General features: G+C 37.9%; 1 protein-coding gene across 9 annotated transcripts in view; it reads right to left on the bottom strand.

Annotated features, from left to right (window-relative positions):
- The window catches only part of PTBP2 (polypyrimidine tract binding protein 2), a 52998-nt gene extending 26297 nt beyond the window's left edge, over positions 1-26701 (bottom strand). For 3 of the 9 annotated variants that reach the window (XM_037403656.1, XM_037403657.1, XM_037403659.1), the window contains exons 1-3: positions 26519-26698; positions 24800-24830; positions 11902-11977 (exon numbers count right to left, since the gene is read on the bottom strand). In XM_037403656.1, coding sequence (XP_037259553.1) covers positions 11902-11977; positions 24800-24830; positions 26519-26526 — 115 coding nt within the window. In that variant the 5' untranslated portion in view covers positions 26527-26698. Of the gene's footprint in view, positions 1-11901; positions 11978-24799; positions 24831-26518 lie in introns of all 9 variants that reach the window. The other 6 variants (XM_037403660.1, XM_037403661.1, XM_037403662.1 and 3 more) reach the window with 4 other exon arrangements.
- Between the last annotated feature and the right edge of the window lie 1244 nt (positions 26702-27945).

Genomic DNA, 27945 nt, shown 5'->3' with positions numbered 1-27945 from the left:
AGATTGTTTTCACTAAGGTACCTTCTACAAAAAGCAGAAGTATCAAAGCAAGACAGGAAGCATTACTGACGCTAAGAAGGATCACACTGGAGAAAGGGGATGACACAGAGGACTAACTTAACAAAAGTCTTATGAGATCTACCACGTCAGAATTTAAGGACCAAGTACAAAAATGACCATTATTAACTATAACCTCACCCACAGCAAAGGAAAAACAAACTAATAAATATCATGCAGCCAGCATGGACTGGGGGGATGAGGTAGGGAAGAAAAAGATCCACAGAGGATTTTCCTAGCAGAAGCTGGGAAGTATTACACAAAGCACCGGAACGATAGTATTAGGAATATTGACCAGAATTCCAGCAAAATTCCAACTTGAGTTTCCTTTTCTTGAACATATGCAATAGAAGCTAGCCAGCTGGATGGAAGTCTTGCTTTGGAAAGAAGGCCAAAAAAATTACTTACTTTGGTTAGAAGGCAATAGAACTGCTGCCTACAAATATGTCAGTCAAGTAAACATCAGAAAGAGTCAAGAGCTAAAGAACTACACCATCGTAAGATATATGGATATTAATTAATTGATGCTGGAAATCAGAACGCACTTAGATATGTGAGAAACAAGTGTGAAGACTTCCTTTTTTCCCCCACTTCTGGCTGTAAAACATGCAAGTCAGTGTAGTGTGTTCAACCTCTGATTTCCCTGTTAAAAGAACAGTTCAATAGCTGCCTGTATTTCCAAGAAACACACAAATTGTAACTAGTAGAAAAATACTTACCATTATTAGGGTTCAAATTCATGGACTGAGGGCTTACACCAAAGAGGATTAAAAAAACCAATGATTTCTGAACAAGACTACTTTTATTTACACATTAAAAAAGTAGAAGCAATAAATGGGAGGGGAATCAACAGGAAGCACTTATGTACGTTAAATCCTCTAAAAGCCTCCTCTTCGTAAGAAAGCTAACGAGTGTAATTTCCAGAGGGAAGAGAATAAAGAAGTCCTCAACTATCACTCAGCTGTAACTACAGAATACAATTCTGAATTTGTGCCAGAAAAATCATTTACTCCTAATCTGATTCCTTGCATAAAAATATTGCATTCATTTATGACCAAATTGAGCACAGAAAGTTTTCCTAAGGGAATGCCTAAATCATAATCAAGAATTCAAGTTCTTAACTCTGTTTGCCTAAACCAAGCCAACTTACTCTAGATTAACAACACAGAATCAAATGGACTTTTATTTATACAAGTCAAGATCATCCACACTCCCTATTTGGATTTGAAAAGCCAAACCAGGTATGGCATTTAAGTACCTTTTCAATGCCATTAGGAAAATTGGCAAACTCAAGGTCTCCGACTGACCAAACTTACAAACATACTTTTTCAAGAATAAGGTCATTCTCCATAATTCCATTAAAGGAATAGATGGGAAAAGGATAAATCCGTACATCAGAAACTGTTTCCATCACTCCCTTACATCTTTTTCTAACACCTAAACCTTTTCATTCTAATTTGAATGTTTCTACCTTCCACTTCAGAGCTATCTTTAGCTAAATCTAAAATTCAAGACATTCTCTTAGTTAAAAATAGTATGCCTTAGAGGCAGGTCATCCCTTAACTTTTCTCCCCTTTCCCTTTCACCTTCCCCCTGCCCCCCCCCCCCAGAAAAAAAGAAAAAACCCAGGACTGAGCTTTTTAAAAAGTTCTTGCACTGTGGAATACTTTCTAAGTCTTTTCCAACTTACTACAGCGGACAAAACAACAAAAACCTAATGACAATGGAACCGGTCAAAATTCAGCTAGCAGTATAACCCACAATGTTTGAAGGGGTCAAATCCATGCAATAGCACGGACTTTATTTTGGTCTGCTGCACAGAAGGACAAATTTTGATGGCACACAGAAAAGTGACACTTCCAAAATACACACTGAACTAGGATCTGAAGTCCATCCTTAGCCTAAACCAGGCTCTACCCTGCACCATTTTGGAAAACACAGCAAGACTGGGCTCCCAGGTAGCCAGACTTTACCTGTTCAAAATTACACAATTTAGCACATTGTCCTCAAAGTGATACACAGCCAAAGTTTATTAAGAAGTACTTGTTTTTCACATGAGGCTCACTACACAACAGTCCTCCCTAGTTCTCTAGTTAAATCTCTACAAAAAAACCTAGAAGAAAACGTTGCAAAGTGTGGCAGGCTTAATGTATTATAAACCACACATTACAAGCAAACTTGAGAAGAATAAAGAACTGCAGTAATGTTGAAACTAGATTTCCGAGGCCTTTTATACTTAAGCTTTCTAAATAGTTGGAATTCATTACAAGTTTCAAAAATCACATAAGAAATATTAAAAATGAGAACTACAAAAGTGAAAATAAAGTTTTTAAACTAAAACTTTTCCTGAAACTGGTAAGAAACCTCTGGTTTTGTTACATCACCAGAGAAGCATATATCACACATGCTCAGATCAGTACTTACAGAACTCTTTTGACTTTTGTGTGGTTTTCAACATATAATTTGTTATACTAACTTTTCCACAACATAATTTGCAAAAATTATATATATACATATTTTTTAAACTAAAGTTTCTATTCGTATTAGGCTTTCAGTAATCCTGTTGTTACTAATAAATGTATCACTGATCAGTATATAATCACTCAGATTTATGTATTTGCAAAGAAATGTTCCTCTAATAATAATTATTACCTGAATAAACTGTTTTTCCATCTATTAGCATTGCTATCTAATATTTGCATTTTACACAGTTCTTCAGCTTTTGCTGCAGTAGGTTTAAAGAACAGATTTAAAAGAGGTATTTTGTTTACAATATATGTATCTTTTTCTAAAGATCAGTTAAAAGCTTTAACTTGTGTATACAAGTATCTCACAATTTTAAACTATCTTACACTAAGCATCTACTAAACTATTTCTTAAACTTTTTACTTACTGTAAAAAAAGTTATGACAATAGCTGTGCTACAATGTTGAGGTGAAAAAGCAGATATTGAAATATAGTAAAATAATATACACAAAAAGATACAGAAGTATGCAGTAAAGAATGTATGACAATCAGAAAAATGGTGGGTGGGAGGGAAAGGCTGGGAGGTCTAGCAACAAGCATTCTCAATGCTATGTAAATATCCAAAGGAAAGTTTTCAGCAGTAGGGCGAGCAACCATGACAAAAGCTGTTGGTTACTTTTTGGCAGAAGCATACTTTGTACAATAAAAGCTGAACCGGTAACATACATAAAAAATGACGCCCACCTTCTTAGAAGTAAAGATTACCCCTAAACATTTAACACTGGATTTTAAGAAGACAGAAAAAAATCAACACAGTATCAGTTGTTGAAAGCCAAGAAACATGTACTGTTTCTACTTCTGATTATCCAGCCGGCATAGCTTAACACTAATTTACTATTTCAATAATGGCAGTAATAAAGCGTGTGTGTGTCACATACTAAATACGCATGCACATACTTTGAAAAATTCATTTGTGTATTTGTGGAGCAAATGAGATTTAGTTTTTAGAACAATTATTGAGAGTTTCTGGCACTGTAAAAACCTTTCTCCACAACTTTAGTCTCTGGTTTGCCATTTTAAATGGTACTTTTAAATACCTCTTCAGCTGGAGAAACGCCATTAAACTGCACTTGGAAACAGAAACCCACAAAATTTAAAAACATGGTAACGCATTGTTCAGAGCCACTGAAAGGTGAATCAACTACTGTTAAAACAAGTTTGACTCTCTAACAAACTGTATCAGCATAATCAGTATCCACAAAGATTAAAAGGGAAGTCAAGAAAAGCAAGGTACTAAAAGAATAACACTGTCTTGCGGGAAAGATGGAGTCTATAGAGAACGAGCAACCTGAATCCTATACAGCAGGAGAAAGACAGAATTGCAGAAAACAGCGTGGGGACTAGGAGATGTCAGAGGGGGAAACCTCACAAGCCAGCTAACAACTGCTGCTGAGGAACAGCTATTAAACCGGATGCCTACTGGCAAGTAGCTATTTCATCAGGTAGTTTGGCTTTCACCAGACTTGCAAAGCCTGATCCAATTTAAATCTCTTGCCACTAATACTTTTAACAAATATAAAGATGCACTGAAGAGCATAATGCTAAAGTATCTACATTGGGGGTGGGGTGCGGAGATCACTGTGAGAACAGCATGACTAAACCACAGTGTTGGTGTATTAGCTCATTTACTAATCAAGTTACAGGCTTAAATATATAGCTTAAAAAAAATTAATCAGAAATCAAACCCTGAATATCTGTTACGTTCAATTCAGACTACCAAAAAATCCCTGTTGTGTAACAACCACTGCACTGATTTAAGACCCCTTTGGCTCTCCACCAAGAAGAAAAAGCCAGTTTCCGTGTGAATCAGTTGCCTATTTCTAAACAAAATTTCACCTCTACTATGGCGTTCAAACCATGGTTCTCCCGTCTAAATAGGATACTACAGTCTAAACACAACTGATACACGTAAGTCACATCCACATTGCACAGAGATACTTCAATTTAGTATAAATCAAGTTGTTGAAATTGAATGCTTAAGACTTGACAAAGACTGTAAATGTCCATTATCTAAACAATTTGAGTCCCTGGTATTTTTAAGTTAGAAACTCCTATTTTATTCAACTCAGAAATAGAAACCTATAAGCAATAGAATGAAGTACAAAGTAGACAATGCATACTGTAAGTCCATGGCATTCAATTGTTCAAGCTATGAAGATCCAGTGCTCCCAAGTCGTTTTTGCAGAAAAACTGCTCTTAAAGTTCAGCGTAACTCCTAGCAAATAGTCAATAACTTACTTCTTGCTGATAACTACTTTTTAAAACATTTTAGTAAGATTTCATCCTAGAGGAATTTTTTTCTGCATGTAAAATTTTTTTTTCAATAAATACATAAATACAACCTAACATGTTCTGAGGCCAAAAATACATCATTTACCTTGAAAATACATGAAGCCTTTATTTTAGATGTGTAATTTTCCTTTACAATAACCTTCTCCCATATTCACACAATCTCCTAATACAAAGTTATAACTATGTGGCTATGGCAAAGCTTTTGCATAAAATAAAAACCTGCTTTCATCATTATTTCCTGGAAAGAAGGGGGAAAACATTAAGAATTCATCACAAGATGCTGATTATAAAACCCTCTATATCTGCAGTAGTGAAATAATTGATAAATAAATGTCCTTTCTGCAGGAGTCAATCTCTTGGTTTCACAACTGTCAGTACACGCCAACAACCAACCACAAAAAAAAAAAAGGGTAAATACTTCAGCTTTCCTAGAATACTTCCTTCATCCTCCAGTAAAATCAGTTTATACATTAAAGACAAGAAGCTTGCTTAACAGTATTATTCATTGTTGTTGCTAATGTAGAATGTACTTTTTGTTTCACATTAGCTCAATACATGAAATTTAACGTTACCAACAAGCGGAACATAGGATACACGTCCACAAAGGAAATAAATACATGACCAAGAAAAAAACAAGTTTAAAATTGTGGATTATGACCAGACAGAAAAATTAAATATTGCAGTGGTTACTGAACACAATCATCTGCATAAAACAACTGGCTAAGGAAACTGCAGACAACCACAAACTGGGAGGGTGTAACAGAGATCACTGTGGTTTTGTTTCAGAGGTTCTTTCCTTAAATCTATATACCTGGCCCAGTGTCACAGAAAGAATGTAGGAAGAGGAGATCTTTGGTCTGATCCAGTGACAAACTTTTCCACAAGTGCCAACTGGTTCCCAAAACAAGAAAAATAGGACCTTTATTGTAGTACAAACATCTTCCAAAATTCAACATAAAGATAAAAACTGGAATTTAAAACGATGAGAGAAAGAACAAAAAAGGATATACTACACTCAAAAATAAAGACATGAAGTTCTCTGAAGTCTGCATTTGCTAACCCTGAAATGAAAGATTACATGTTTAGTGTTAATTATGCTTGTCTGGTTGGTGGGGGTTTTCTGTGGTTGTTTTGGGGCTGGGGTGGGGCAGGGGGAAGAAGTGTGCTTTGGAAGACTTCACACTTCAAAGTACTTTACCATTATCCTTGACTTGCAAGGCCACTACTACATTGTGGAAGCCCTACCACTTTAACTAAAGCATTGACCAGTAGTAATAGCTAGATTTTTACTATGGACATGGGCCATATCCAAAGGAAAATCTTGACCAATCAATAATAAAACTATCTTGCAGTACAAAGAATATCGCCTATCAGGAATCTGAACTTGTAAAATGACCAAGTAAGCATGGTCAAGCAATTAAAAAATTAACTATACAGCTTTTAACTGGCACATCTGCACATAGGGTGCACCTCTGTTTCAAAACCCACTGAGCACTGAGGAAGCTTTTCAGTAACTATGATAACACACTTAAAATATGGTACAGTTAAAATATGGTACAGTGGCTGTTCAATGTTGCACAGTTTAAAACTAATGCACTTCCATTTGTCCCTTAAAATACATAGAAATACTACAGCTGGAGTGAAATGCAACTGAAGTAGAACAAAACCAAATTACCATGGCATAGTGATGAAGACAGAAATTACCTAAATTAGTAACAATAGCCACATTTTATTTCTCCCATCCTGAGGGGGGTCTTGAAGTGTTTCATTTTGGGTTGTTTGATTTTGTGCTTGGTTTTTGGTTTTTTTGGGTTTTTTTAAGTTTCTTAATTTAAAAAAAGATATATTGTTCAGGCATTTACAGCATCAAAATTTAGTTCATCCACATGCACATGTCCATGCATATCCGTAGAAAAATGTAAATTATATTCTATTATTAAATTATTACACTTTCCAATCACTTGTGCTGTACTTCTTCAAATCTTTCCAATTACTATTAATTGTAATCAATTTGCAAACTTCAGAAGTAAATTACCTGTGTTTAGGCATCATTAATGTTAACTAATAACTAATTTTACTTAATGTGCCATCAAAAGTATTACATCTATGTTTATTCCCCAAGTTAAATGCAGCACTTGAAATATTATTAGCTTGTATGCCTCAGTGCTAAGTGTTCCTTTAATACAATGAATTACCTACCAAAGTCACTGCTAACATTCCCTGCTAATGAAGTAAAAACAAGATCAAGATTAATAGCATCGTTTAAAGCTCCAGGCATTTGGTAAGTTCAGCTGCAAAATGATTTTTGAGATGTTTTTAGAGATTGAACTTAAACACACAATTGTGAATAATGAAATTGGTAGCAGCAATAGTAAAAAAACCTGCCAATTCTTCTGCCTCAATACCTTGTCTTTGACAAGCCAATTTTCATAAAACTCTCATAAACAACTTCCACTTTTTATCCACATCCCTTAAAAATGTTTATTACAGTTTACGGCATGAGCACCTTCATACATATAACTGCTCCTGAAACTTCCATTAAGCAGCCCTCTACCCGAAAAAAGCCTCACAAGAAGTTTGGCATAAAAGTAACCCATCACAGAGGAAACATCCTTTCTAGTTGTTAAAGAAAAGGGACTTTTTCTTAGATTTAAAAGCTGCAGGATAAGCAACTGCAGTTACACATCCACTGAACATACAACACCAAAGGGTGAAAGTTTTACATGTATAATCATTTACAATGTGCATTAACTCATGTCTTTAAAAACTTCCAGAGTCAAAAACCTTTTTAAAATTTTTCTTCAGAATCCTGTTACCAACCCATGTTTTAGTTTACCTAAACCACCTTTCTGGTCATTCCTTGATATGCATCAACAACAACAAAAAAAATGAATTCACAGATCTTTATGAGAGGGTTATGCTCTCCAAATCAAGATTATGACAGACAGTAAGAATCTACTTCGACAACATTTTCAGAAAAGCTTAAGAGTAGTAGTAATTCAAGCAAAAGGCCTGTGGTTTTGACAATATAACTCCAACATATCCATGTCAGCTGGTGCTAAAAAGCTCAGAAACTTTTAACATCTAAAGTAAATAAAAAAAAGAAAACTTCCTAGAAAAGCGTAGATACTTGCTGAGCTGGAACCTTAGAAGCTATCCTCCCTTGCAACAAATTCTGGTCTAGTAGAAGGGATTCTTCCCTCAGTGTTTACAGAATGATGTCCTGCCATATGGCTCAAACAAGTAATTCAGGAGAAAAATTCTTTCTTAACTGAAACGAAATTGCACAATAAGGACAGTAATGAAATCCATAACAGAAGACACGAGGGTTCAGAATTAAGTGGTAAAAGAACTCACACAGAAGTCATCCTCAATTATCCAAGTCTAATTTTAAGGCTGTTCTTCTACAAAAGACACACAAGTACTTAAGACAGTAACTTGACTTGTAGTGAATGTTAATACATTTCCTTTCATCTTTACAGTCCAGAAGATGGATACTAATGGCAAAGCTGTTTAGAAAATGCTAATTTTAAGCCATGTCCTTTGGACAACAGTCCAACATGCCACATTTACCTCAATTCTGTAGTGTTTATCAAATTATAAGCAGTTCAAACAATCAACAGGAATGCAAACCAAACATTTGTCTGTTTCTTTCACAAAGACAACAGGGAGGGATTCATGTGTAAGACTTCCTACAGGGCACAGAAAGCATGCATCTTTCATGACTTTCTCTGTATAAGAAAAGAGAATTATAGCAAGAGCATTCATAAAAGCATTAAAGTACTACAGTATTCTAACCGAATGGCAGCTGAATACCAAAAAAATACCTAATGGAACTTCTACCATGATAAAAAGGTACGACGGTCTTTTTTGAAAACCTCTTCTCCAGTCTCACCCCTGAAGACACAGCCCGCAGCTCTACCAAAAACACACACTTCTGTGAAAAAGCCATTTTTTGGACAACTTAGGCAATCTGGCTTAGGCTAGTAGTTCTATACCAAAGATTTAGAATGAAATCAGGATGTGATTCCCAAGTTTTTGCTCTAAGTTTAGGCCTACTAGGGCACTGCTAGTGACAACTGTTTTTTCTGATTGTGTATACTTGTACCAGTAAGGCTCAGAGTATTACAAAGACAAACTCTTTCTTCTATTCATCTAGCTATCCGTTTGGAAAAATATCATGGCATCAGATGTTGAGAATATCACAGTCAAAATAAGAACAGATTTCTACATACTCCAGAAAACAATGACCAGGTCTCATAAAATCATGACATATCCAAACTGCAAGAATGAAAGTGCAAGAAAAAGTGTAAGTTTTAAGATTTACAGAGTAGGCTGATTTCTTTGCATCTCCTTTATAAATAACTTAATGACTACAGATTCTCTTAAACTCTACAAAATCTAAGGAAGATCCACCACTACCAGGCCCTGGCCTACAGCAAAAAAAACCCCTGTTCACAAGTTTTAAATTCTTCTACTAACAACAGAACTGAAGCAAAAGGAGGACATAAATTGGGATATAAAGATTACTTGAATTCATCTGGCTTCAGGAGACGAGTACAGAAAAATTAGCATACAGGTTTCCATTTCAGATCTGATCACTTTTGCAGAGTTTACAGGTTAAGATTGTAGACTACAGGTCTGGAAAAAGTACTTTGAGGCTTATGATAAACAAGACAGCTATGGGAAGATATATTCAGAAATAACACTGAACTGTGGATTTAGCTTACTTGGGGGCGGGGGTGGGGGGGTATTCTGTTTACCAAAGGCAAGCAGAAGAGAAATTTGAACACAAACCCCAGAAACTGCTTGAAAACAAACAAAAAACCCCAAACCAACTACCCCCTTCCCACTGACTTGTACAGAGAATGACTTGAAGTATAATACTGCATTGAAATTGAGGGGGTTTTGTGTGTTTGAGATTATTTTTCCACCAACCTCCTTTATATATTACACAATACATATGAAAACTTTTGTAACAAGCAACTGATAATACAGGAACCAGGCCAGTACTCAGACCACTGTTGCTTATTAATAAGGTTGCTCGTGCAAAATCATTTATGGTTCTGGATGTCTAGAGACATATCAAGAGGTCTTACTTGTACAAAATGTAAAGAATTCATTCATTTGAAAACTCTCTCACAAATGCTGTCTTTGTTAACAAGCAAGGAAAAAACCACCACAAAATCCAAACCCTGAATCACCTAAAAACGGGGGAAACAAAAACCAAGGTGGGGAAGAGAATCTGTATTTGTTAATTACATCAAACTCTCAAGTCCACATAACAGTATCAAAGCACTCTTCTCCATTTTAATAACTTTTCTAAGAGAAAAGAATTCCTAAAGTTTGAGGCTTCTTAGACAAGCTTCTCCAGTTTTTTTAATTTTGAAAGCTCAGAATTATAGTAATTCATATTTCAATGTTTTTCCCTTTAGGTTTTATTTTTTTTTCTTTGATAAATTCACTTGCATTTCATTTTCCTGAACTAAAAGTTTCTCTGAAAATACATAGAAAATTTGTTAATATCCAGGACTTTGTCCTGGTAACAGTACTCTCCCTCCCACTCCCACTATCCAAGCCCCACACGACTAACCCAAACTCACTTTCATTCTAGTTTCTCATTTAAGTGCTGAAACACTAATATCCTGGACTGCAGAAGACATCAAGAAAATGAAAACATGAAGAAGGACCTCTTGCAGAGCCAGAAGGAAGTAAGAAAAGCAAGGAACATAAATAAATGGTCCGGGATTCTAAAACGGCTATGAATGCACTACACTGCATTTTTTATCTACTCCGAAGAAGTGTCATCTTTTCACCTTTGGTTATAGAGCTGCCAATGGAAGCAGTTTTCTCTTCTGCCACCATACTCCTCCACCCCACACTGCACTGAATCTAGCAACTACGCAGCCACATGACTGAACAGTAAGCTGCAACAAGGGAAAACTACACTTTTTGGCAGCACAGTTTAATGCTGGATTAACTCACTCTGCAAGTGCAGAAGCACTCCAACACAGAGAGTGGAACTGAAACATGTGGAGTTGGGTGGTTTTGTGCTGAGGATGTAGGATGAGTAAGCACAGGACTACCCATTCAAGCAACAGCTGTCACCACAGCACCCTGAATTCCCATCTTTTACTACTAGATTTACAGGAAAGCATCTGCTATTAATATCAGTGACTATACTGCTCAGCACATAAATACGAAAAAATTGATCAGGCACATTAAAGCAGTGAACCAGGCAACAATTTGGAAAGCTCAGCAACACTCTGATGCCATGAAACAACTCCATTAAATCTCTAAGAAAAGAAAAAAAGAAAAAATGCATGGGGAAAAACACACGCACAAAAACGGGGGGGTGTGGAAAAAGAGAAAAAGGAAAACCTCTGAAGCAAGCCCTCCAAGGGAACTTATGTTCAACACACAGAATAGAAGGCTTTTTCATATGCTACAATTCATGAAAAGCCTTTCTATCTAGCATCACCAGAAATCACTAAAGAACAACCAAGCTCACTTTGCACTGACATTCTAAGATTCTACCGCCGTGATCCCCAACTGAAGTAGCAAAGTGAAGTTTCCTGCTTTAGCAGTCTAAACCAGAACAGAGCAAAACTCTGTTTTCCTGAATCTGTACTATTATTATGAAACTGGCACAGTGTTCTTTCCTGTAATGCCCAGACTCACAGATGTCTATGTGTGAAAAAGCTGATGTCATACAGTTGTTAAGCTGTTTACCTTTGCTTGGTAGTTGTGACTCCTTACTTTGAAGGCAGCTATGCAAGACAAGTGTAATTTTTCATCCCATCACCCACCAACAATTTAGTGTACAGACATCTGAAAAGCTGCCTCTTGTTTTATGGGTTTATTCTTCTCAGATACCCAAGGTTTGCGAGTATACAGAAGGTCACTACAGTCTAATGCATGCCAACAGTTTATCCCTCTACAGCACAACTGTAGTTCTCCCCTTGTAAACAGGAAATGAGTCCAAGTATAAATGATAGATTTCTCCTTTGAAAGGGCATCACTTACCAGTAACTACCATGCTGCTCATGTTAGAGTTCGGGCTATTGAGTACACTGCCTGAAAGAAGTTCGTCAGATCCTCTCTAAAAAGAAAGAGACAGTAAGAGATTTTTTTTTCTCTATTTTGTGATTTTTATAGATGATATTAAAAATGTCAGTTTGACAGGGAAAACCTTCAGAACTTAAGCAAGCATAACCAAACCTATTCAGATTTGGCAGACTTCCTCTTTTCAGATAAGTGCAACAACTTGAAATTTAAGTAAAGTGGTATATTTACATTTCCATCTTTGAAATGAGAGCAGTTTAAGCACAGTTGTTTCACCCACCACTGAAAGGAAGCCACCTCCAGACACAATGAGAACGGCTGGACAATAATTTTGTCCAGCATTTTAAATTAAAATATTATTTAGTCTATTTCAATAACATTTAATTAACTTATTGTTCTAATATTTAATATACATTAATATTAATTTATTGTATCTAGCTGAAAACGCATGGGAAATCTATACAAACAGAAATACAGAGTTTAGCTCAATTCTAACACCCCTATTTAATAAAAAAGAAAGAAGACTTGTCCTCATAGGAAACGATCAGTTTTCATTTTGGGGACATCCATTTGTCCTGCAAGACAATTTAGGGCTGGGAACTACATCTTCATTGTAATTCTTAAAACATGACAAATACCAATTAAATGATAATTTAATTTAATAAAATAAACTTTTTGAAAATTAATCAAAAGTGGACTGCAAAAATCAGAGGAGGGTTTATATTGAAATGTACAAGAATCTTTTCATCTCAAATTATTTGCAAGATGGGCATTTGACATAGCTGAAGAGGGTTTTGCTTCTTTTCACACCTTTTTTTTCCTTCACCCTTTTTTCTTTTATCCCACAACCCTCCATCCCTCAAGACTTCATCTCTCAAAAAGCCTCCAAAATATTTAGGTGATCTTTCATTAAAAAAAAAAATAATCTTAAAAGAGAATAAACCTGACATACTTTGAAGATTATATTTAATTTCATATTGGTTCTTTACCCACTTCAAAAGTATTTCCCCAGTACTCTTAACACTAATCCAGATCATTGTTAAAATGGAAACAAAGAAAGAAAACAGTTACTACCCATCTTTATAAAAAGAAATGTTTTTTATTTCTGTTGTGGAAACTACAATAGAATCTCAAGAATAGTTAGTGAATGTGTTATACAGGGCACCTCAATACTGCCTACTAAATTAAGCTGTGGATATCACCCTTCTAGGCAGCAAAAACCTTAAACCATTTTATCATAGCGCACTGTATGTTTGTCCATACACAGAACCATATGTTAAAGTTTAATCCACACCTGAAATCTAGAAGCCCTTAAAAATACTACATACGTGTATGCACACATAGAGCCACTGAAGTTTACTTAGTTTTCAACATCATCTCTGAAGAATCTTATGCAGTTTACTGAACACTCTTAAGCTCCTAAGACTACATAGCAATCAATGAAGCCACGCCTATCAAATCAACAGCAGATACTCTTTAAAAAGACTGAGTAATGTCTAATACCAAGATTGAGGAGGACCATATCTTGTCCTTTTCAATGCAAGGACAGATCTCTAAACAGATAACACTAATGAAGAATTTAGCCAGACAAAACTGAGAAACAAGTTACAGAAGCTATGGAAACTGTTACTCAAACTACATTGCTTTCTACTCTAAATACACTACACTAATCCAGGCACTCAGTAGAAGTTAAAACATAAACATTCCATCTTAATGTTCTATTTTTCTAACATAATATTTACAAGGGTAGAATACTGCAAAGTTCGAGATTACTAGCAGTATTGGCTTACTCAGTGATAACTGCAGTTATTTCTGCTTACAGCTATCCAGCCAGCCTTCCTCAGAAGCCTTATCTGTAGGCTGGACAGCTCAACTGAAGAGGCAGAAATAGCAGCAGAGGCTCAGTCAGTTCACAGTCAGGCATATTAAGATAATTCAGCAGCAATTTTTTTTTTCCTTAATGTGCCAGGCTTTAATTTGCAACAGTACAGCAGTTGCTACATAAACAGCTGAGGTATCCCCAGTACCAAATGAATGTTCTTCCCAAAACCTGCATGAACTTTACAATTCTGAAATATCTCAAATTTGAGTTGTCTTCAGCCTTCAAAAAGTTACTTACATCAGCAGCTGCTGACTAGCAGAACGAAAGAGTGATTACATAAACTTCTGGTTCCTAGCAAATCAGGCTTTCAAAAAGCTGTTAATTTCTTAATCCACAGCAGAAAAATCCAAAAGGAGCACAAATTACTCAATACAGTGGATATTCAGTTACTGTATTTGTGTTTCATGAACAGATAAAAAGAGTTTTCTCTTAATTTTGAAACATCATTTTGCATTTCACGAATACATTCAGAGTCAATCACAAGATTTTGTCATTACACTTGAATAAGTTTTAATGGGTTTGCTTCAGAAGAACAAGTAAATGTGAATTCCTTATGCTGGTATGTATCATAAATTCTACATTTGTTTTATTCTCATAAATCAGTGTTTACAAGTCTGATTCACAGATGTAGAGGTTCATATGTGGAACATTCTTCCAGTTCACAATGAAATCACAAACACGTAGCAAATGTCTGCTCACTCACTCCCATTCATATTTGCCAAGCTTTTGGTAAAAGACAAAAGATACCTCTTACTGTGTGAGTAATCACCTTATTAGATACACATCGTTATTTTTCCTTATTAGTTCTTAAGTAGCCCAGACACCTCTGCACTCCATTCAGTATGCAACTTTTAAATCAGCTACACAGTAAAAGATTGGACACTGGTTAAATTACAAAAGCAGTGACTGCCTGGTAATTGTCATTTGCTTCAAAAGACTTATCTTAAGAAAGCAGTAGTCTAGTACAGCAATTTAATACAAGCATTTCAAGAAAGTCAATGTGTACTCTTAGGCTGGCACTATTATGTGACAGGAGCACCTCCTGAACAGACAAATACTTATCTTACTTACATTTATTCAGCAGAGATAAGACTTAATTCAATCTGTGGTTTGGGGTGCTTGGCTTTTTTTTCTATGTGCATCTTCTTTTAGAGGGTGCTAAGCCAAAAAGAACTCGCATCTTGCTCCAGGGGCAAAGCTCTTCATCACTCTGCTATCTCACACACAAATTTCAGAATTATAACCCATTTCCTAAGCATCTTGAACATTCACTAGTCTTTTTCTCAAGCATGCCAGTTCTGCTAGTCAAATCATGCAATGCAAAGAAACCTTTAAACTAGTTTAGGTAAATTCTGTCAAGTGTTTTAGAGATAAGGAAACTAAACTCAGATCTTTGAAGAACAGAGCAAATCAGATTCAATGAAGAATGGAATATCCAAGAGCAATGTTAAGGTTTTTCCCATCTGTGCAAACTGCTGTGTTCTAAAGAATCAAAGCAAGTTTGAGATTGTATAACAAGACTGAAGATCACAAACACATATATCACAGAAACATCCAAACCTAAGTTAAAATAACAAATGAATAAAAAAGCACCACAATGATTTTATTTTGTCATAGACTGCAAAGGAAAGTTCCTATAATAGCAACATGGTAGAGACTAATTGAATATCCATTTTAGCATGAGGGAAGGAGATTATAAAGGACAAAAGTAGTACAAACTGCTATTATACTATTAATAGGTCATCTTCTGACAGCTAGTCCTCAACAGCACAAATTTTCAATGCCATATTTCTATCCTACCAATGTCAAGAACATTAATCTATATTAATCTTCCATAAAAGCTAAACCACTAACTATTCAGATCAGTGATATCTAGAACACTTCTTCATGAAACCAGCATCTGCCAAAATACTATTACTCAAAATAAATAAGGGAGCTGCCAAACTAACTTCTTGCAATGAGTGAACCTTTATGTGCTCTAAAGTCAATACTGTCCTTTCAATGAAGGCCGTGTTATCACACCCTTGCCCCCATGAGAGCACTTCCCTCTGTAATGTGAAAACAGCACATTAATGTATGGTTTCAGCCAACAGAATTACGTAAAACCAACATGTAGGATCACTTTCAGAAAAAGTTGAAAAATATGCCAACTCAGACTTTGAATATGTATTTCAGAGAAACTTAGAAACTGTGTAAACAAAAATTATTTTATATAGTTTTATTATTATATACACTATAAATTGAAGGTACCACTCTATTACAGTTACTTTTTCTAAGTGAGTACAGTTATTGCATATACTCTCTTCTGCAATTTACAAAATCAATTACACAAAGAGGAAGCCGCTACCTTAGCAAATTAATCTCCTAGCTCCTTGCTTTAACAGTTATAGCCAACTCAGAAGCCCTCATGTAGCAGGATTTCTGATTTTTTCCCCCGTAACAGTCTACTACAAAGCTTCATGCTATCACAGGTTATATTAAGTAACTATGTAATTTCAGAAGTCATTACAGTCACACTATGCTTCCAGGCTAATCAAAAATATGCTATTTAAAAGTCTTTGCCAACTATTTCCCTCACATTCCAGACGGGTTTAAGTATTTCAAACACCCCTCCAGATTTTATTGTATCTGTGGTAAAAAAAAACCAAAAACAAACAAAACCACCCAAAGAGTAACAACTTTGGCTTGAGAGTTACCAAAGAGGTTTAGTCTTTTAAGCATCAGAGTACTTTTTGACCACTGTTTATGAAAGAGAAACATCATCGGCTCTTTTCCCAGTAATGCGGGGCTATGAAGACTGACCAGAAGTTACAGCTGAACCTAACGTAACAAACCCAGTGTATTACAGAAGGCTATCGAGTGACAAAACTGCACTTTGTTGAAAAGTCAACAGAATCACCTAAATAATTTCTTAAATTCCCACTAGAAGAGATATAGAGCACACAGAAATGTATGAAAAAAACACATTTTCTGATAAATCACCTCATTTGCGGTATTCAAATTCGGTGATGTTATGGAGCTCTCCCAGGTACAGGATGCTCTTGCCCCACCCCACCCCCACTTCCTTCTCTCCCCTCCTCCACCCCAGATGAAAGAAAGAAGAACTTTGACTGTGGTAAATGTGCAGTGGAGCTATTCTCAGCCTACAGGCATGACATTCCCAAGGGGTATGACAAACCAGGAGACAGATCTCATGCTTTAAAGAAATCTAACAGAATCGTGGAACACTTCATTTCTAACAACATCTGGGAACAATTTAAAGGAAAAAGTCAGAAACCTGGCTGTATGGGAGAGGAATAACAGGATATGAGAATTCCAAGCCAGACATTAAACATTTCCTTCTAAAAGATATACACTTGTAAGCACACTGGTTCAATACTCAATGTCTGAATTAACTTGGGGGACTGGATGCTGGAAACAACAGAACACCACACTTTAAAAGCCCAAACACAGCATTATAAACTGTGTTCAGTTTACATGCAATGGATCAGAATTTCATGAATGCTTCATTTTTAACAATATGCATTTTTTTTTAATGAAAACACTGCATAAATTACAGGCTCAAATACTCTTTATGTCAAGAAGAAACACCTAATCTGCATTATGTTCTTTGACTCCACACAATACTGTCAAAACATAATCCAAATTGCCTAATGAACAGCTAGCTACACCTCTCAAGTAAGATCACAGAAGACTCAGGGCAGGACAATCTAAATCCAGATATACAATCCAAAAGAAATTCCACAAGGGTTCACAGGTATTTTATAATGCATACAATTTAAACTATATGCTTGTTATCACTTCATCATAACCTTAGATAACAAGCAGTACATCTACTTGATTATTTTTTTTAAAGACTACACTAACTATTGGCATGAAATCTTGCCAAATAAGGCCATGAACTCAGTGGGCGTTTAATAACTCACAATACCACTTGCTTTCAATTCAGTATGAAGTTAACTGGATACAATATGATCACCTTTCCATATTTATTCTCAGTATTCTCTTTCTTCTCCCCACTTCAATTTCTTTTCGTGCTGTCCTCAACCAAACGTATATTGTTTATATATCATAACAACTGATTTCACCGTTTTTATACTCTTATTTTTTCAGTAAGAAAGGATCTAGGAGAAAATTAAGCTTTTATTCTTTCTTCTTGCAACTATAGACATAGTATATGCCATATTCTTTCTTCTTGCAACTATAGACATAGTATATGCCATGTACCTAATTTTTATCAAAAAAAAACCCCCACAGATTTCGTAGAAATTGAGAGCATAATCAAGGGAATCCGAGAAGTCTTTAAAACTGAAAGAAGACAAGTTTCAATTCCTCTGAAAAGCCTCCAGGTTCTCAAAGTACAATGCAGAAAACAGCCAAATTTCTCAAAGCACCTGAAGATCAAGATGGATTATTAAAGCAGAGATGAGTAAAGAATCAAAACTCCACTTAAACTATGCCACCCAGCCTCATCTGGAAACCTTCAGACTGAGACTGCAGGCAAGAGTCCAGGCCAATACCAGCTGACACTTCAAACATCCAAGAGGAAGCACACTAACTAAGTGTTTTATTCCAGCATGTCAAACTTACTGTTCCACTCTTACCAGGAAAGAAACTGTTACTCTTAAGCAGCTGCACCTAACCGGTAGTAAATTAGAACAGGTGAGAACAACTGGCTAAAGCTACTATTTGGATGTGTTCTTAGCTTTCTGGTTAGGGAACCACGGCACCTACATCTAAAAATTTGGCCCTTCAGTGGCAGTTTCTAAATCTCAAAATAAGAGCCACAAGGAAGGTATTTTCTACTTGATTCTCTGCTATTTTGCAATAAGAAGTTAAAAGTGCTAGTGCTATTCTGTCTATAGCTCAATACTCATGTTGCATATCCATAGGAAAACTGATGTTATGAAAAGCTAAAAATGGCTGCATGGTACTTGCAGCTATAAAAAAAACCCAAACCCCCAAATCAAACATCACAGTCCTATCAACAGCTTGTGAAACTACAGCCTCATTTGAGCCAGCCATCACCAAAAGCAACAGTCCTAACTTCTTCCTATTCTGTCCTCCCCAAATCTATACTGCTACGAGCATTTATGCAACCACATGCTTTGGCACAAATCTGACTAAAAAGATGCAACTCACTGTTGTGTCAGCTTAGCTTTATCCTGGTTAAAGTTCCCAAGAGAGGTTTGTGAAGTGGCTACCCAAACACTTGTTGCACAAGTATTACAGTGACAGAGAAATCTGGAACACAGCTCAATTTGCTCATGAAAACATGGCCCAAAGCTCCAAGAAATAGGAAGGGTGTTTTCGTGCTGGTACTGCTGGCTCCTGTTTTTCAGGTGGTGCAACTGATCTCACTTCTCTTCCTATAATCCCCTCAATTAAGATGCAAATATAGGTGTTACAAATGAAAAATAGGTGATTTCCAATTAGTGACAGACATCAAAACATATCAAATAGGTAAGCCTTCCTTACATTGATGCATACTTGCTACAGAGCTCAAACTGATTTTGGGTGTTTTTCCTTTCCCTTCATTTTCAGCTCTCCTTATTTTTCCACATACATTAGTGGCAGAATGAGCATCAAGGAGAAAAAAACAAAGTTACAAAAGGAAAAAAAGAATTGGAGTAGATTGTTCCAGGAATAAATATGGAAGTCATTTCAAACAGGGTCAATTTACAGAAGTTACTATTAAAAAGGGAGCAGATGTCTGTCATTGTAATAAGTTATTTTTTATCACCAAGGGCGTTCTCCATACTTCTCTCCTGAAAAGAAATCCAGATGCCAGTTCTAAACTTCTGAACACGGTCACACTTCATTCTTATTTCACTGCTAGAAAGTTCTGCACATTTTTTGCTGTCTACTGTTGCTACAAATGACTATTACTGAACACAAAGTTGACTTAAAAACATTATCATGGCCAACGCAGAACTGAAACAGTTCCTCCAATTCACAAACAACCCATTTTTCTCATATCACTGTCCTTAGCAGTCTGTCTAATCTACTAGCAATCTGCTGGTAGTTATATTAGACATGAAAATATAGCTCAAAAATATCATTCTAATATTTTAAATACAATGAAACACACCATCACATGGCATTTGTATGAGTAAGTTTTTTATGCTAACACTCCTTCCCTTTTATTTAGGTATCTAGAATGATGACAGTGAAGGCAAAATATATTTCAGAAAAAGAAGAAACTGAAAGGAAATTTTTTTATTTAAATACATCTTCTCATTTCTTAAGTTAATTTTAAACTTATCTTCTGACAACTTTCTAGAATTTCTGACTGACTTTTCTACACATATTTTCATTACACACTGTAGAGTTCAAATAAAAAGTCACAATATATCTAGAATACTTGATTCCACCACAAGGAAACTGTCAGTTATTAGTAGCAAAAAAGGTCAGTGTTCTATAATTTTGTAAGATAAGATTATCCATCAGAACTGGAGTTACAAAAATAAAAAATAAAAAAAAGAGCAGACAGTGCTTCAAGAGTACTTACAGACACTGCTATTTTGTGCTCTTCCTTTTCTCCAACAGCTCACATCTCTTCTGGTTTTAGCTACTGCCCTTCCCCCATTCTATTATATTCCCTCATGTTAAATCTCAGCAACCAGGAAGAAGGGGTACTTTGTGACACATTACTGTTTGGAAAACTATTACAAAGTACCAGGACAGTGCTTCTTAGCATCTTCTATCCAACCCTAACATAACCAACTAAATACACACCAAGAAATTCCCTCTTTTCTTAAGCATACTGCAAAGGCCGATGCCCTGACCTTCGGGGGAAAAGGCCATTCCCACATCTTTAAACATTACAGAACTATGGTTACAGGATTATATGAGTTTTCCTTCCCAGAGGGTAACTGGTGGTTTCCACACTTGGCAGCTGAAGCTCAGTTATGGCCACCACAGCCCAAAGCAGTGTCAACAACATCACAAATGCTATTTACCAAATACTCTATCCATGAAGGAATGACTGCTTCTCTTCTCCCATCAGGCAGAAGTACACCTCAGCCATTCTGAAATGTGCAATGCACGTACACAGCACAAGTCACTTAATTGTTCAGGCCTCATTTACTGCACAGCTATGCATGCCATCCAGGAGAAAGATGATACATCAGACTGAAGTGGCACGCACTAACATACAGTAAAAGAGAACTATCATCTTCAGTATGATCCAACAGTTCTCTTAAGTTATTCCCTGCACCTGTGTGAATGTATATTCTTTACATCAATTTTATACCCCTATAAAGATTCCTTTAACAGAGAAAAGATACATTATATACTTCATACATTCACTTCAACAGTTTAAAGAGGCTCTATCACTCCAAGCGCCAGATCAGTTTACTTACATAGATTAAAGCAGCGTAACTGCACAGAGAACACAAGACAGCGATTCAAACTACAGTTACTTGCTTCTGATACTCAAACCTATATAGCCAATGAGCAAAGAGAACTCTCTAGAAGCCAATGACTAGGCCATTTCATCATTAGTGACTAAGGACCTCATGTAATAAATCCAGACCAACTGAGATGTGCCTTTTTAAAACAAAAAAGCAAATCATTTATATAATACGGTTATTTTTGGAACTTTGCATGAATAAATTATAAATTTTAAATTTATACAATTTATTTAAGAAACAGAAAATTTAGAAAATCAAAGTATGTAATATGTTATCATTCCTGTAATCCTTAGCTCTGTTCTATTCAAAAATACTTTATACAAACTTCTTGTATACAACAGGAATTCTAAAAGTAACACCAAACAAAAAGCTAAAGCTCATTCTTTTTGTATTATTTTGTAAATTGTAACATAAGGGGTGAACTGTGTGCAGAGTGACATTTCCTTGCCTTCATGAATTCTAGGTAAGCAAAACAAGACATTACAGACCAAATCCAGTATGAATTATTTCATATGTATTTACAAGATGACTAGGTTTTGACATATTCTAATGCTTTTAGAAATTAAAGCACACTGCTCCTCTGACAGATTTGAGCTGGGAAGCGTGCTCCTACTGCGTATTTTGAGTTGCACAAATCCCCACATTTACTCTACATAAACCAAGTTTTCAGATAGTATTTGTCATTTCTTCTGCCTTCATTTTCAGTTTTGTGTTTTCCTCTGCTTTTGGTATTATCTGGTGGCTCAACAAGTAAATAAAATCAAGACTGAACATTCAACAGTTTGAAAGAACAATAATGTTTTAAATCAAATCAAAGTGTACAGCACAAATGAAAGGTAATAGCTTCAAATTTAGCAGCCTCATTACCAGGTAACTCTGAGACTATAAAACTGTTAATAAAACATTATAAGCAAGTATTCCTTTTACTTCAAACTTGCCTTGCCCACATGCAGTCCCCATAGCTCAAAAGCCCTTTTTTGATTCAAAGACAATTCCCAGACAACAGCAGTTAACATCTACTATTACTCTTTTAAGAATGGGTTTAAAAATACAATTAACGTGTTCACTTTTCTGTTCAAGAGAGAAACCAGCCAAACAATAATTAACGTTAATTTTCAAGTTTGTATTGACATGACTGATGATGATAAAATAAAAGCACATTTTAGAAACAGAAGGGTCAAATGTCAGGAACCCCGTCATATATCCTAATCACCCTCTCCAAGTATCGTTGAATATATCACAAATATGCTGTATAACTGATCAGCATATATACAGTAGGTGCAAAATCTCAAGAAAGCATCAGGTCAAACAAATACCCTGGATAAGTTGATTTCACACAAGTAAATCCCTGCCCACCTCCAACAGTTATTCAGTCACAATACAGGTAGTGTCAGAAGAGCATTAAAACTGCTGATGCAACTCCTTGGACTCAAAACTTCCTCACTACACATTCCCAAAGAACTCCAAAGAAAAGACTGCAGCCATGGAAAGGCCAGATGAATGTTCCCAGTTCTTTCTATATCACCTATAGGTAAAGCATTCCTCAACTTTAAAACATGAGGTCATCAAGAGCAATGAACAGTCACCAGAGAACATAAAGGTCAAATGTTTCATGTAGCCTTCCACAAAACATGACAGAAGCCAACATTAGACTGCTACCCAAACTGTGTATCTCAATTGGTGAGCAAATAAATTTTCCATTCTTATTAGTACTCTTGAGATAATTACAAAAGCTCCAATATACAATCCAGTTTACTCCCATATTTAACAGCTTTCTTCAGAAAACTATCATGCTTTTTATTTATTCCCATTACTTCCATGCACAAATTAATTGTTTCCATTTAAAAAACAGAGATTAAGTCCAGTTTCACAAGGCAAAGAGCACACCTTTTTGACACTTCTGTGCCTTTCCTTGTATTTATTTTAATCGCTACCTCCGATACACCTGTCTTACCTTCTTTCTTGTATTCATAACATAAGTTCTACAATGAACAGAAAGAAGTAGTTATATCATCTGAAGTGTCTTTATTTCATCACCTGGCTAGTCTCTGAAAATACAGTTCCAAAATTGCATGACACGCTTACAACATTTTTCATGAATGCTCAAATTCTCGTAAGATTTTAAGTCACTCATAGTTAAGAATGAAAGGGATACTGAATCTATTTACTTCTCCTGAAGTGAGAACGCCAGAATTTAAGGTTCAAGCAATACATGGTCTACCTGGAATTGCTTCATCGCCAGACATGATTGAGGGTGACTTATAAATTGTTTTGCCCCAAAGTTACTCACATCAGGCAGTTTACTTCTGAAAGACTTGAACTTCCTTAGGTATTCTTCCAAACTATTAAATACATTCCTAAAGTTTTAATCAATTAATATTTTGTCCTTCCAGGCAACAGAGAAACAATCATGCCAGTTCATATTTCTGATTGGGATTAGCTCCCACAGAAGTACTTTAATAACTACACGTTCCTCTTGATTCTGAGTGATTTTAGCTTGTCTCCAATACTGCACAAACATGTGGAGCCAGATGGGTCCAGAATCTATATAACTGATGTCTAACAGTTCCTTCTAGAAGTCAGCTTTCTCAGAAACACAATACAGGTACACCTGACAGAATAGCTGCTTTATCTGTAGGCTAGTCGTATTATGTAAGAACTAGTCCAAATCCAGCAGGACCAATCTGAGCCAAAGAGCTTTACTAGACAAAACCTGGCTTACGAGGCAGTTAACATAGATCAGCTTCAGGTGAAAAGGTAGCTACACAGTCCCTAGACAAACGTGAAGACTTAACTGTGTGCACTAGAAAACTTCCACATTTCTACCACTAAAAAAGAATTGGTTGCATGCATTCATATATAAATTTTATCAGGTATACAAAACTCTGAAACATTCATTAACATAACCTGAAGTTCTTTTGTCCCATATATCTTTGCATTCTCATTATTTCTCAGTCTGCTTCTACGAAGTACTGATCTAATTCCTGCAATAGATTTGACTACAAAGGTGAAATAAATAGTAAATTAACAACTCTATGGAAGCTCTTTCCTTGTTATAACAAACATGATAAATTTGTAACTGAACTTGAGAAATAAAAAGTAAAGCAAAGCAAACACCCACTTCTCTGTCTACATAAATTCTACCTCCCATAATTTTTGCACCCTATTACAGTCACTTCTTTTTTAACTTCAGAGGTAACTGTTTTGAAAAAAAGGGGGGTGGGGGGCACGGAAGGAAAAAGAAAATGTGTTTTACAGTCAACATGCAACAAGAAGAAAGGTGTTATTTTGAAAAAATCTGCAAAATTAAGCTTTAAAGTAAGAAGTTGGCACCACTACATTAATCTAGAACCACTGTTTACAAGTTCAGTGCCTAGGAGTGTCTTTTCTGTAGAGCCTGCAATTTACCTCTAGAGATTTTGGTTAATAAAGCATATACTGCTGACTAAATATCAGCTGACAATGACTAGTTAAAAATCTTACAACCTGCAATTACTGATGCTCAAAGTAGTTCATCTTGCATCAACAACGTGCCCCCTTATTTGCTAAGTGTACATCCTACCTTCACACCAACAGCAACATCAGTGACAACGCTGTAAAAGAAGAAAAAAACAAGAGCAAAAGTCAACCAATTTATCCTCATAAAACCAACTTTTCCATGTATTGCAATGCCAAAATAATGAGGAATCGAAATAGCTAACAACTTCCCCAATCAAGAAAATACATTCAAAGAACACAGCAGGACACAGAGGAGTACAAAAGAAACCTACAAAAGCCACTGAGCTCCCCCAGTTTATAGGCTTCCCCAAAAGAGTCTGAAGTTTCAAGCAAACATTACTCTAAAGCAGCACTGCCAGGAAATGTATTTAGGAAACTGGGGGTTCTGGACTACATTACATCATAGGGTGAAAATAAAAAACAATCTGAAGTAAGTACAGAACTTTTCTACAACTTCCTAGTAACTAGACAGCTAGTTCAGCTGCACAGCCTACCCTACAGACCTTCTTGGAGCAGAAAGCAATGAACTCATTTTTGAAATTAGCTTGAAAAAAAGATCACATTGGCTGGTACACCCATATAAAATTTAATCAGGTACACCTATACAAAAGTCTGCAACAGGTATGTCACGGTACATCTTTTTCTTAGAGACTGTGATATCATGACGCCATGTGTAACACAATCCCGAAAGAAGCCTAAGTCCACACCAAAATAAAAAATGAAAGCAAAATGTGAGTATGTGAAAGCATTCCACAACGTAATACTCATTAATGACAAGACTTCTCAAACAAGGTTTGTAACTTCTAACGTTATAACACAACTGACCATAAAACCCCTTTAAAACTCTCACAGCTGAAAGGTTATATGCTTAAAGCATTCCGAAGAGATTGCTGCTCTGCTTGAAGCAGAGGTAAAAACTTCACAGTAAATCTGGAAGCTGAAAGATGTTGTATTTACACTGACCAAGGCTACAACCACCACCCTCGTTTTTCAGACCCAACAAAAGGAAGGCCTTGTGGATAGTGGCTGCCCACCCAGCTCCGGGCCAGGACCGAGGGCCCTCGCCGTCCCCTGTGGCCGACTCCTTCAAAACCTTCCCTTCTTTGGCCTTCACTGCCAGTCTCCAGCATACACAATGGCATCTTTCTACCTGGGGAGTGGGGGGGGGGGGGGGGGGGGAAGTCAGAGGGCTTATTAGGCAGTTTCTGAAAACAAAAGAGCTCGACATCTGGCTCCTGCTGGTATTGCTCCTCCCCTCCAGCCAGCTCCAAAACAAGCCCGAGCCCTACAGAGCGCCCCTCCTCGCCCCACGGCTAGGACGGGTCTGGGGGGGGGGGGGGGGGGGGGGGGGGGGAGAATGGGGCAAAGACGGGGGAGAAGGAGAGAGCAAGAGGATCTGGAGGGGACGGACAAGGGTAGATCGCGCTCCCTCTTTACAGCGAGACCCGGCGCCTCGGGCACTACATTAAGTAGGCAGGGGGCAGCCCAAAGCCCTCGGCAATTTAAACGGAAGACCCTACCGAGGGGCCCTCGTTACGGACAGCCTAAGCCCCCTCTCCCCCTCCACCCCGCAGCGGGCTTCAGGCTTCAGCTGTCCCGCGGCTGAAGTCCCCCTTCCCCACCGCCGCCGGGGCAGCGGCCGCTCCCCACACCCTCGGAGACGCCCGCCCGCCGACAGCCAGCCGCGGCGGGGAGCGAGCCCCCGGCGCCGGGACAGGTCCCACCGCCGGCCGGCGGCACAACGCGGCAATGCCTTCGCCCCCTCCACCCGGTCGTTACTCACCCGTCCATCGCCGAGCAGGACAAAGCGCGGACAAACGGGATAGACAGCCGCGCAGGCAACGCGTACGGGGAGGCGATGAGAAAATGGCGGCCCGGCCTGCACGAAAACCGCCGAACGTTGCCGAGCGCCGGACTCCGCTCCGCGTCCCCCGCCGCCACCGAGCATGCGCCAGCCGCGCGGGCATGCGCCCTCGGCGCCGCTGAAGTTTGTGCCATCAGCCGCCCGGGCCGAGCTGGCGCGTGAGGCGGCGCGAGCCTGCCCCGCCTGGGGCGGGAAGCGGGGCGCGAGCGCGGGCTACCTCGCGCGCTTCCCCCTCCCCGGGATCCGCCGCGTGCCGGGAGGGGGCTCCCGCCCCGCCTGCCCCAGGGCGCTGCTGCTGCTGCTGCGCTGTTGGGGGGCGAGGGAGAGAGCTCGCCTCAGGGGGGCTGGGCTGCTGGCGCTGCCCGGGGAGAGCGGCCGAGGCCGCTGGGGACGGCGGCGGTAGGCCCGCTCCGCGGGCTCCTCAGACCATCGGCAGCCTCTGCCGCCCCGCCCAGGGCCTCGACTGACCCGCTGGACCGCAGTCGTTGCAGGGAGAGACTTTCCGCACTTAGTTCCAGCACTTCCTAGCGCTGGGAGCCTGTTCCTTCCCGCCGGGGGGGGACGTTCAGTGACGCCGCGCCAGGCCCGAGCACCCGCACGGCACCCTGTCCCCTCGGGGGGCCCAGCTGTGACAGGGAGCCCCGTCCTCATCGTCCGGTGCCTTCGGCTACACGTTTATAAGGAAACAACCTGTTGACTACATAGCTGACTACTAACACTATTTCAAAAAATACCTAAAATGAATATACAAATTAAGTATTGCAGTGAGTTAAGCTGCTTCTTCATGTAAATTGCTGTAGCTGTGGTTCTCTGTAAACTACCACTCCGGGATACAAACCGTTTGCTCTGCATGGCCATCAGGAAATACACTTTTTCTCCCATTATCTCTTGCCAGGTCTCCACATTTCATCACGAATCTTAACGGTTTCTAGAAAGTGCTGTCCATGGGGCAAACCTGGATTACCTCAAAACAGAAAGTCAGGCAAAAAATCTTAACATCTATGGAGGAAAATTTGAAAATGTGGTCCAAATATTGCTAAAAGATCCCAAACCCAGAAGGATATTAAAAAGTATTAGAAACATCTGTATTTTCTGTCTTTTGATCTGGCAATACTGGTTTCAAGAATATGTCAAAACAAGGAGGTAGCCCATTACTTGATTGCACTTTAATTTTCTCAGGTTAGCACAAATCCCCTGGAGTCTGTCACTGAAACTATTGTGATGACGCCTGATAGAAAATTTAAGAGCCAAAAAACTCCATAACCAGAAAATTTTCATTATGCTTTACTACCTTTGTCTCCCTCCCCTCTTAACTGACCCCATGAGCAGCCCAGTAACTAACCTAA

This window comes from Falco rusticolus, chromosome 11, assembly GCF_015220075.1.
Source record: "Falco rusticolus isolate bFalRus1 chromosome 11, bFalRus1.pri, whole genome shotgun sequence".
In the NCBI taxonomy this organism is placed as follows: Eukaryota; Metazoa; Chordata; class Aves; order Falconiformes; family Falconidae; genus Falco; species Falco rusticolus.
Note: the sequence above shows the minus strand (reverse complement) of the source record. Positions and strands in the feature narration are given on the sequence as shown.